This window comes from Pomacea canaliculata, linkage group LG6 (genome assembly GCF_003073045.1).
Source record: "Pomacea canaliculata isolate SZHN2017 linkage group LG6, ASM307304v1, whole genome shotgun sequence".
NCBI lineage: Eukaryota > Metazoa > Mollusca > Gastropoda > Architaenioglossa > Ampullariidae > Pomacea > Pomacea canaliculata.
The window spans coordinates 21613185-21625583 of NC_037595.1; the positions used below are offsets into that span (position 1 = coordinate 21613185).

The window sequence follows — 12399 nt, forward strand, 5'->3', positions numbered from 1 at the left end:
GTGGCCAGGGTCCAACTTTATTGATGTTAACAAGGACAGCTCTTAATTGACTAGAGGACATTCACTTTAATCAACAGCCTGCTTCATTGGTATTGACATAATTGCCATTTCAGTCTGATGGGACTGCTTGTTGTTGGCATTTTGTTTTTGGCTTTTTCTGGTGAAAAATTTGATTTCAAAGCATATTGAGCTCACCTACAGGTGGGATGATAGTTTCGTGCAACATTACAGACGACAAGAAGAGGAAAGACAAAGACAAGCAGAAGAGCGAAGACGACAAGAAATGATGATCCGGCAGCAGGAAATGTCTGGACGTCGTGGAGTCCCCCAAGGCCCTCTAGAACCTGGTATGAGAGGTGGCCCAGGTGGTCCATTGGAACAGGGCTTGAGGGGCCGTGAGGAAATGATGGTAAGTCATAGATCTGGTCTACTTTTTGTTGCTGCTTTTGTTTAAGCAACTTTATAATGTCTGATTATGTTGTGATGGTTTGGGAGCAAGAAGGGAAGGGCATTTATAAATTTGGTAAAAAGTAATAATAATGATCAGATTTAAGCATCACATTTCCCAAGCGGAGGCAAGCACAGCGTGTACTTAAAAGAGACCAGGGGCAATGAAAAAAGGCCACAATTGAGTACAAAAAAACATGCTCAGACAGACTGGGGCAAGGCCATGAAAAACACAATAGTGCACAAAAATAAAAATCACCCACTGAAGCTCAGACGTTTGGAGTATTGAGATTTGGGTGGTGAATTTGTGTTTAGCTTTGTCCATTAAAATTTGTGCTCAGCTGCAAGAAGTTATGGGTAGTCCTATGTTGTGCTTCCCTTGTGTGAATGCTAGATTTTTTTAGGAATGTAGGATGCACTAAGAAGAAAAAATTATCCTGCAGGGTGGATTGAGAGGTGAAGGAGGTGGATTTCCTCAGGGACCTGGTATGCGTGGATCAGGATGCAATGTTGCGGGGGGAGAACCTGTTGGCATGCGTGGAGGACGAGGTGCCCCACCACTGCAGCCACCTCCAGCGCCCCCTGCTGGCATGGGTCTTGAACGTGGAGGGCCTTTGGGTCAGGCCAGTATGGGAAGAGTATGTTTCATTTTTCCAGCTAGTTAATATGTTTTAAAATTATATTTAGAATGCTTGCTTGTTTTTCTTAATGGGATTCAGATTTTATTTCGGATATTTTATAGTCTAGTGCATTAGTTTTCTGCAGTTTTAATTGACATTTTTTCCAATTTTTATCATGTGCGTGATGTAATGTCATTGTTATAAAGGTTTGACAGTTTTTCTTGGTGTAGCTCTGGATTATGAAATTGTTCATGTTTGCAAAATACGCATACTAAATGGTTTTCTGAACCTCCAATCAATAAACTTAGGATAAAGGTTTTTTTTCTTTTTTTAAGACTTGTTGACACAAATTCTATTATTTAAAAAAAACCAATTTAGGTGTTTGATGGAAAATATAGCCATCTAGAGTGCACCAGCCTTTTGAGCAGCTGCTCATTTGCCAATTTTCAATAACAGGGTCATTTAATATAACAATTAACAAAATGTTAAGACAGTACAGCAGTTTTTTTAGAATAATAGGAATATTCTTATAGGAAAAAAAAAAACAGAAATCAGCTGACATGACAAATATGAGAAAGGAACCTGAAATACTCCATTATTTTCCTCAGTATCTTAAAGACAGCATTTTTGTTAATGCCTCAGTTTGCCACAGTGCACATATAGACATGGAGAATTACAGACCATTATCTTTACTCTCTACCTGTGTTCCATGTCTGTGATTTGGAGTTAAACATGATACTTTATACCAGATTAAGAAAAATCACATAACGAGTGTTATTGCAGATGCAGGCTGGTGGTGGCCCTGGTGTAAATGCTGGTGGAAACTTTGCTGGTCAGGGTGCAAATGTAAACCAGGCTGGCCACCCAGGAATGGGAGGGGCAAGCCCAAGTAGTGGAGGGCCTGGAATGGGAGGAAGTCCTAACATCAACAACATGGGAGGGCCTGGTGGACCTGGCCAGCAAATGGTGAGTACCTGCATATTATTTGGGAGTACATGACAGGACTGCTTGTGTGTGTGTCTACAGATACAGCAGCCGATAACAGGAGAATAGTGGTGGTTTTTCTCCCTCTTTCTCTTTTTATTGCTTTTTTTTTGTTTTGTGATAAGTTGTGTTCAAGGGTATTTGCCTTATCTTGGACCTGTGTGTGATTGAATTTCCTTCACTGTAGTGATGGTTTCCGCAGTCAAGAGACATTTGGTTAAGGTTGCTGCTGTTTACTTGTATACTGCTCTCCATGGTTGTTGTGAGGTCCAAGTATTTGACTTATATGAACTACACTTAATCTTTTCCATTGCCATACTGCTGTTTGCTAACATTTGAACCCATGCATTTTTTTTATATTTTATTTATTTATTTTTTTTGATTGGGCTGTTTCAGTTTTAGTGTAGAATGTATACCTCATTTTATTTTATCAGATAAAATGGGCACTGATAAGTAATCATATTGATATATGACAAGCAGGATAGGCAGACACTGGTTTGGCATGTGGCCCTTGGCATCCTTGAAATAGAGGACCTTTATGTGTATAATAGGATTGGATGGGCTGGGCAAGTATTTACTGGATTATTTATGTTGATCGCAACTAGATTTGTGCTCAAATGACCTGTCTGTGTTGCTGAAATTTATGAGGCATGATAAAGTGTCTTAATGATCTGAATAGAGGCCAGTACATTTGTGACATTCTTGTTTTGAAACAAAGCACTGACTGCTTCGCTTCCACTCATCAACACTAAGATTTAGAGACACAAAGCTTAATGCGCGCGGGATTTTTGATGTTTGCTGGTTTTATATATGTTAAAATTTTACGTCAGAAGTAGTGGCACAAATTGTCTGTAGTCCTTAGAAGAAATTGTCAGAAATTTGGCTTTTGTAAGAAGAATTTGGCAAATAAGACACTGCTTCATAAAGTATTCAGTACATGCACAGTATCAACTGCTGGTGGTCAAAGCAGAATTTTGGGGTACAGCTTTTAGCCGCTCATGGTTACATTTAAGTGAGACATACAAATGTTGATTGGGGAAAAAGATCATTGTTGTGTGCATCTGCTTTCTCTGTGAATATATGGCTGAAAACTTGGAAAAAAGACAGGTGTGGTTGTAAGCAATACAAAGATCTGCATGATGACAGAAAACTTAGCAGCATGTGGTCAACATTTGATGTCAGGATTTCAGATAACCCATGCATAACAGAATCTTAGCATTACATTTTAGGTATGCAAGTGAAAATATAGAAGTTCGTGATTAACAAAACTACCATTTACAATATAAGCACATTGTTTTTCTTGGAGGAAAGTTGCAAGGTGCAGCATCAGACATTGATTCCAAAATTACGGTTGGTGAAAGGAGCCTTATAAGTGTAAAATTTCCACCATAAATGTTCTTATTACAGGAACAAATGTTTGCAGAGAAGTATTTTGCTTTTAATTTTCACCTGAATGATTTAAGTACATTAAACAAGCACTGTGCAACGAAGTGATTGTTCTTTTATATAAGTATTATTTTAATAGGTCTTTATAATTTTTAAATGGGACATACAGTTATGTTCTCCCCATGATGGGAAACTGTTCCTTTGGCTGGAGTTGGCAACAGAAAACGATTTAATTCACTCTGAATTTCTCTTTAATTCAGGTCTCTTGATTCACTTAAAGTGTAATTTGTGTATCTCGAGGATCCTCACAGTCAAATAATAAAAGTAACAATAAAAGAAACTTCTTTAGTGAAGAATCTCACTTTTGTATACAAGCATGGTCTGGGTGCTTGGCAGAAAAAAGACGACGATGTGCAGGGCATGAAAAAAATAGGCAGTGACGAGGACAAAGATGGTGATCCAGAGACTAAATGGATAACATGTAGTAACAACTAAGAATTAGCTAAAAAGTATACTACACGATTTTGCACAGAGGCAAGCTAAGGATTTTGGTTTACTCGCAACACTCCCAAAACTGCTAAATGCAGATTAAATGTTGCCATAAAACACCAGTAAAAATTAAAAAGCCTCATTCTTGATTTCTCATTAAATGCTACAAGTAAATATTGCAATTAGAAAATCATAAAGTGCAATTGGTAGATGTTCAGTGGCAGAGAAAATCTTAGGTGTGTGTGTGACACGACAAATCAAGATGCCAATTTTTTTCCTTATTCTTGAAAAACACAGTACTTCTTACCATGATCTGAAATAAAAAGCAAAGATAGGGCACTTCACAGTTTTCATTTAGCTGTTTTGTTACTACAGTTTAGCTTCTGAATTTGTACATATGGGTGTAAGCAGAAAGACATAAGGTATGTGGTAGACCAAAGTTAAAGAGGGTGTTAGTGAAACCAAAGCATTTAATGTTGGGTGGCAAGAATTTGTCTTATGAAATATAATGCTGTGCCTCTTTATTTCTACTGATGTGTGCTTAGCTAGAACTGACCAGCTCAGATTCAACACAAAACTTAAATTCTGTCTTTCGTGTCTCACATGCATGCACACACAAACACTCCTGTGTTGCTTGCTGGATTTATATGTAAAAATGTCAGTTGCTCAATTGTTACCATTTACAGATGTTTGCTTACCAATTTAGTCACCATGTTGGGTTTTTCTTTTTGCTTGTTCAAGTAGGTGGCTGATTCCCCTTTCACATAGCTGTAAGACAGCTATTTGCTATAATCCATACCTGCATATGTCATTGCAAGTCTACCTTTTCCTTCCTCCACCTTGCAAAGAAAAAATAGTCATGCACTTTTTCATAAATATCTTACTGTCACCCATCTCAGGTAGAAGATGAATCTTACTATTAGAGTTTTGGTCCTTGGCTATTCAGTACAGTCACCATGCTTATTTAGCAATTTCGGAGAAGCATGATGTCTGGAAGGGGGAATTTGTTGCTGGTTTGGGAGATGTGCTGATAGGTATTTCTGTTGACAGGATCAAGGGCCACATGCTTTGGATAAGTAGTTATCATCGTTGTGTTTTCTAAGGATAACAAATTTGTATTGGTGTTGCACTCCATCTTGGTATTTGTTTCAAAAACTTAAGTCATGAGTTTAGGCTGTAATTACTGAGGCATGTTCTTATTTCATAAGTATTTTCTTTTAATAGTTGTGACAACCTATCAGTAACCTAGTATTCCGTTTGAGAAAGTGCTTGTATTTAAGGATTTATGAGCCTGAGTCTGGTGAAAGTCCCTAAAGAATTTGGTCGTAAAGCTAGTTGGTACCTAGCTGCATTCCACTGAGCATCTGCGTGGTTGGAGTGCCATGATCTTTGTTTGTATCCAAGCTACCCAAGAACGGAATATATGCAAAGCGCACCCTTCTTGTTGGCTGTTTTGTCTTGGCTTAGTTTTTGCCTTTGCAGCTCAAGACCTTGATTACATTTACAACTTATTCACAGTTTTCTGAGAGGGTTGAACTTTTTTTTTTCTGTCTTAGTCAACACCTTTTGTATTATTATATTTGCTGAAAAAGACCGTGATTTTGTGCTTTAGTGGCTGAGTTTTCATGCTTCGTATTAGTGATTAGGGTGGTGTTCTTGTATCCCACAGCAATTTTGAAATTATTAAGGTTATACGCTTTTGATAGATTTGCAGGAGGCATCAAGCATTTGTTTTCACACGCTGCACATGAGCTAAAATCCAAAATATTTATAACAGATTTTAAAATTTGCTCATCACACAACCTTTTTAAGGGAAAGAAATGCCTTCCCCTTCCCACCATTGTTGTATGCTGGAACTGTTTAAAACTTTCACACATGTTTGCATTATACATTCAGTTCTGATAATTGCATTAGTTTCCCATTATAACATAGATTTACATTACAAAAAGGAAATAAAGCCAGTTACACAACACTAAAGCCAAAAATTGCATAAAATTAAAGATTTTAAGTGATATTTCTTTTTCTGCAATAGTGTAAAATTTTTTTAACCCTTTTCCCAAGCTCTACGACTAGTGATCTTGGATACACTCAGTCTTCCACTAAGTTTTATTTCTAGAAAAAAAGCCAGTTCATGCAGAATGAAACATATTGAGGTTTAAATAATACTCTTTAAAAGTTACTGCAGCCTCAGTTGCTTTGCTAGAGGAGTTGTCTGACTAATTGTTTTGTTGCAAATGTCTGTTACAAGTGATATTAAAAAGTCAACATGTACACAGTTTACATAGTTCCAAATAAATGACATTTTTCAGAATAAAAGGTGACTGAAGGCTTATTCAGTATATTAAATAACGACCCCCACCCCCCAAAAAACATTCACAGCATTCAGACATTTACTTATAACAAGCAAAACAGGACACCATTATCTACAGCAGACTTTTGTAGTAGTCATTAGCGAATGTCTTTACTGCAGATTTGACAGGCTGGTGCCTTGCTTTGTCAACCATAATTTTGCATTTTAATACGGATATTTCAGTGAGGTTTTGGCAAGTCCTGCTTATTTGTTGAAAAGTTCATTTACATAATGCAGTTTTTTTCCTAACATTTGTGGTTTCCCTGCTTGTCTGTCATAAATTTGTGAAAAGAACTTGAGTGAAAGTTGTCTTTTAAAACATCATGTACTTGATAAATATAATGCAGTTTCTTCATCTGACAACTTGCACACTATAAAGCCAAGTGAAATTCGGCAGCTTTACACATTTATACAGATTAACAACTAAATCATACCAAAAATTGTGAGAGCATTTTTTTAAATATTTTATATCAACTACCACTGTGTTTTCAATCATTTACACCAAAATTTGTTGAAAAAAATCTGAATACCCTAATGAAGATGTATATTTATTATCATGGTATAATTTACCAAACAGGTAAATATCTAAAAACTCATGCTTTCATATATTGCACCCCATCCCCAATATTTTTGTACTAATATCTTTTACATACTTTTTAACATAGCTTTAAAGGAAGTAACTCTTTGTGTATCAGAGAATTCTATGGTGATAGCTGTACAAAGCTTGTCATCTCATTAAATATTGTTTTGTTTTAAACCGTATTTAGTGAAATCGACAAAAGTGGCGATAAAGTAATTTAATGGTTTCCTTATTATTCATAAGTTAATGAATGGTTGCAGAAAATCATTAGTGTTTTGTATTTTTTTAATCTGCATGGTAGTAAGTTAGGCATGGATGCATAACCAGTTTTATCAAAAGAGGTATGACATAAATTCTTAGCTGTTTGTAGAAGTAAACAGTGTTTGTTATCAACAGCACTTTATCTTTAAGATTTTTGCAGTCATTGCTATTTCTTGCATTCATTCATGTGAAACTGACGTCGCTGGTTTTGCTGCAAACACTGTACGTTGTTTTCATACACACACGCCTTTACACTGTCTCTCTCTCTCTCTCTGAATGATGGGGCAAATATAGCCGATTTAAAGAGTGCTGACTCGTGAAATAATTGCTGTGTGACCTATGATGATCGCTAAATTATTTTTTATTGTTAAGGGTTTTTAATTGTTTTATTTGATGACAAAAGGCCTGCTTTGAGCAGATGGTAGGTAGTTGGAAAATAAAAGTGTTTAGTAAATAAGTTCATGCCTCAGTGATTACGGGTAATATAACAATCATTACTTTTTTTGTGTGTGTTTTGTTTTCAAGTTATCTGGAATAGATTTTACTTTGAAGTGATTTACATAATCTACCAAGATGCAGTGCTACCTATTGATGATCTTCAGAATTTATTCGCTTTTTCTAATGCACCCATTTTTCCTTTTCCCTTTCGCATGATGTGGATCCTTTTGGCGGCCATCTTCAATCCTGCAACACTGAAACATACAATATGGTCTTCCACATTTACAAAAATTCATGCTGTCCACCGATGACTGGTGTGTGTGATTGGACAAAAAAACTTCAGCGCCAGTCGCGTTTTGACCAGGTTCCGAGCCCGTTTGATCCTAGCTTTTCCAGCCGTGGTAGCATGGGGGGTGCTGCTGGTGGCCAGGGAGGGGTTCCTGGGGGTGTGGGTGGTCCAGGTGGCAGTCCAGGTATGTTTGGCTCTCCAAGTCAAATGAACCCAATGGGTCGCCCTGATCGTGGCATGATGGACCGGCGTCGTGATGCACCCATGCAGCATGATGATCTGGCAGAGATGAAAAGGATGCGACGCTTCTAGATGTTATTCCACCTTCAGCATTGGCATCCTTACAGCTGGGAAATTCTTGTGTTTACAACAATGTGGAATTGCTCAGTGTAAGAATAGAGACCAACCTTGTCTCAAGGGAGGTTGAGTAAACCTCGGGCTTGTGCCGTCACTCATTTACCATGTACTGTTTGCAAAGGGCTCAAATTATCCAAATATTAAGATTGAAATGGAAGAATGTGCATTTTATTGGAAAAACAAGCTTTAGAATAACTAAAATGGCATGCCTTGTGGTATGTCAAACAATATTTTATTGTCTGTTTTGTAGTAGAGAACAATACTTGTGAATCAGGGGTGTATCCAAAACTGCTGGAAGATTGTATGGGTTCAGCACCAGTTAAAAGTACAGTTTACACACCTACGTTCACAATTGACTTCTTAATGCTTTGAAGAAACTAAGGGAAAATGTTTTACTTTATAGAAAAAAATTGCATGGGCAGATTGTAGTTTTTAATGACTTCGCTTTTCTTTCATGTTGGAGTTCTCGGGCTGGTGGGAGTGTGAAGACTTTTTGAATGTAAAGCAATCTCATTTTTATTTTAATGTTAAGCATTTCATTTCACATAAATATATGGCCATAACTGTGTATTAGCTTGAGCCCTAGTCTTCATTTATTTGTACAGGTGTGCGTAACATGGACTCTATTTCTTTTTTTCAACGTGTCATAAATTGCCAACATCCCTGGGTGTCATTTCCAAAGCTGTTCTTTAACAGCCACATCATAGTTACATGGTCTTTCTCACTCTGTCACTGTGTTGGTGAAATAAATGTAGTCCAGTACAACCAAGTCTTGCTTAATCTTGTAAAGAATGAAATTTATGTTCACATAAGTTTGTCTGTAGTATTTTTTAAAGGGAGACATGCAAATTTTATCAAATTTGAGGAGAAAGTTGTTACTTTATAAATTTTTTCACATGTACATGTAATCACAAGTATAACATGCATGCACGCTATACATGTTCACTTCTCACATTATTGCACTCTGGGTATCTGTTAATCAAAATGTTTATTACAGTATGAGCACTTTTATGGTGCCTCTTGTCTCAGAATTTAAACGGCAGTAAGTCATTTACATGAAAGAAAGATAAGCTACCATTTAAAATTTGTATCACGAAAATGTGAAGTGTAGTAATGTGAAATGGGTTATCAGTAACCTCTTCATGTTGACAACTAAAATAGTTCCGTGATGGAGAAAGCATCAAACTTGGTAAAGAAAAGTCTGATTTTAAATCAGTGAAACATTTCCCAGAGGAGGCATCAGAAATGTGGACTGAGAATATAAAGTTGGTGTCTCTTGTTGCACACACCATTACTTAATACCAACCTGTTTACCTTTGCCCTAATGGGTTAGTTTTAATCATTATGGCCATTCCTCCCACCCACTTTCCATTTTAATATCTTCAGTTTCATTTTCACTTTCTTTTTCTACAGTTCTTGAAAGATTTAGATTGATTGGTTATTGTTAAAGTAACAGTTAATGATTAAATAGCTGGTTCCTCTTTTGTTCATTACTTCTCTGTAGCCCCAGCATGCCAGCTGATTGAAAGCATGGTATCACCATCTTCTCTCCCTCTCAGAAAATTGACACTGCAAAATTATTAAAGAAATTTGCAGCATGTCCCTGAAAATTTGGAGTTATTATTGCAATGCTTGAGTACATAGTAGTAGCTTTTATCTTATGGATCAACATTCAAAAAAGATCTGTTAATGGGACTTTCTCTCTTGCATTCATATAAACTTAAATTACATTCTCAGCATAATGTATACATTTGTCAAATTATGAAAGCAAACTAAAGGCAGGTATAAACTGTATGCTGAATTTGGCAAATCAGACGTGGGATTTCTTTTAAAAAGAATTGTATGGCTTTTTCACACCTGCTGTTTCAAGTATCAAACAATTTTAAGTAATCATAAAGAAAACGGTGGTCTAGTGCATAAACTACAATTGTTTTCGTGATTTAAATGTGGTAGAGGGCAGGTCATATATTGTAGCTGGTGCCATGTCTAAAAATTTGATTTCAGTTTTCCATTCAGGATCTTTTCCGTTATTATATATACAACAATACTGTATTAAGAGAAAGATTGCTGGTTGCTACTATCAATAGCCTCACTTTCAGAATCAGTTTTTTACTTCTTGTGTCTTTGTTTCCTTTTCCTGACTCGTATCTATTAGCATGTTCAACTCCACCCCTTACTAACTCAAACTTTATGTGTTAATAAATAAAAATTAGCAGTCACTCTACCATTCAACCAAAATTTCTGCTTTAGGTTGCTACAGTTTTGCCTTTTTAAAAAGCAGCAATGAAAAGAAATATTTCTAACCTTGAGGCATGACATTTTTTTTTAAGCAAACACATATCAGATTACCACAATATGCTTTTTAAAAATGCATTTTCGAAGTAGAGCTTCAGTGAAAGTTTGATATGTATGTCAAAGCTTTCAATCAAGTCACTCTATTACACTGAAACCAAGTGGAGCAAGATTATCCAGATTAAATAGGAATCACAAGATATATGGTAATTCTGATGACCGTAAATCAAAACTGTCAAAAAATATGAAACATTGCTCTTGTTGAACTTTTTTTGCTTGTTTTGCCACAAAGGAATTTGAAAAAGTAGCCTGTCGTTAAATTAAAATAAAGCAAAGGGAAGTCACTTGAATAAGTGGTTCATTTTAAATGAAGCATTGACTATTTGTGAATAAATAGAAAAATCAAGTATCTTTTTCTGGCATATATGTTATGTTCATTAACTGCATCTTGTATTGTCACTAGCTGTGACAGGCAAGGATGTCTCTGAATTGTAGTAAACAATTTGCCAGTGCTTTTTACATGTTATCGCAGTTAAAAATCTTTAGCCCTAATGGACACAACAACAGCAAAAATAGGAAGGGGAAAGATTTCGCAGGAGTTATGTAAGATGAGAAGCCACTTTGGTTCCAGAAAACAGCCATGAGTTATAACTCGTGTCAAGGAGGAGAAGCAGGATCACATGATAAGGTTTTACATCCACTGAGAAGGTATGGTATTTTGTGAAGATACTCTAACATGCTGTGGAAGTGCTCATTCTGCATAATTAAATGTTAGAGAGTCAGCAGGATCATTTTCATTATGGTGGTCTGCTCGATGGAAATATTTCCTTAATATAATCTGTTTTATATAAATCCCACTTAACCACATTGTATTCCCACATACAAACAGTTGAAGTTATTTTTAAAGTTGTCTGCTCTTTCACACTTGCTGGAATCTTCATGAAGATAGTGTAAATATGCAGGGACCGTGGTTGTAGTCCATTCCTATTAGGGTGATAATGTTCATAGTAAAAGATGATCCAAAGGATTTGTGGCCATTATTATAGCCTTTCCACTTTGGCTTCTCTAATGATGGTTAGAAAATGTACAGACAGGCTATCCCTTAACTTTGGTGCCAGGGTGTGAAATCATACTTCATCGTTCTTTTGTTCTTTGACACCATAATTTTACTCCTTTTACCGTTATGATGGAAACGGGTGCTTGGAAGGTTATGGAGAGGAATCTTATTTGAAAGATAAGATGTTGCTAAATCCTAGAAATCAGAGAATTCGTTCAGGGTGGGTTGCCACATGTGGAAAGATAACTACCAATCAATGTTCACAACATAATGTCTTGGAAGAATTAAAATTAAGAAGTGAGTACAAAATAGAACAAAAGTTTGAAAGGAGAATCCTGCTAGCGAAAGAAAGCTTTAAGAAACACAGTGGGGTTGTTCCGTAACTTTGCATTGATAACTGTGTGCCGTTGCTAATCAGTGCAAATGGAAGATTAAGAAGGAAAGCCAGGGATCAGTTTTGTTAATTTTAATCATGGCACTTCTATTTTCAAATTATTTGTCTTAAACCATCAGTTCTGCAGTTAATTGTGATGGGATTTCCTCTGCTATATTACCGCCAAGATATGTTTCCTGACAACAAGAATCTGGCAAAATTGCAATGTGACGAAGATAGAACATGAGTGTGAATGGTGATTTCTATTTTACCCTATTTTAACGGTGTCATCTGTTGTAGTCATCACAGGTTGACCTGGTTTTGCAGAGAAGTAGAGGTGCAGGTAAGTGAACATACCAGGTAACGTTTTTCATAATATGGAGGAAAATTTGTTGATGCACACCTGTTCATCTGTACCAATTTGGTGTGTTTTGCATGCATGAAGCCATACCATAAGCACACTGTGCAATAAAAAA

The 12399-nt window shown here is 36.4% G+C and overlaps 1 protein-coding gene across 3 annotated transcripts in view; it reads left to right on the forward strand.

The window, feature by feature from the left end:
- Window positions 1-12399, forward strand: part of LOC112565845 (non-POU domain-containing octamer-binding protein-like) — a 32394-nt gene that overhangs the window by 3124 nt on the left and 16871 nt on the right. The window contains exons 6-9 of one of the 3 annotated variants that reach the window (XM_025241676.1): window positions 202-409; window positions 891-1085; window positions 1851-2033; window positions 7899-8969. In XM_025241676.1, the coding sequence (XP_025097461.1) occupies window positions 202-409; window positions 891-1085; window positions 1851-2033; window positions 7899-8156 (844 nt within the window). In that variant the 3' untranslated portion in view covers window positions 8157-8969. Of the gene's footprint in view, window positions 1-201; window positions 410-890; window positions 1086-1850; window positions 2034-7898; window positions 8970-12399 lie in introns of those variants that run through there. The other 2 variants (XM_025241674.1, XM_025241675.1) reach the window with 2 other exon arrangements.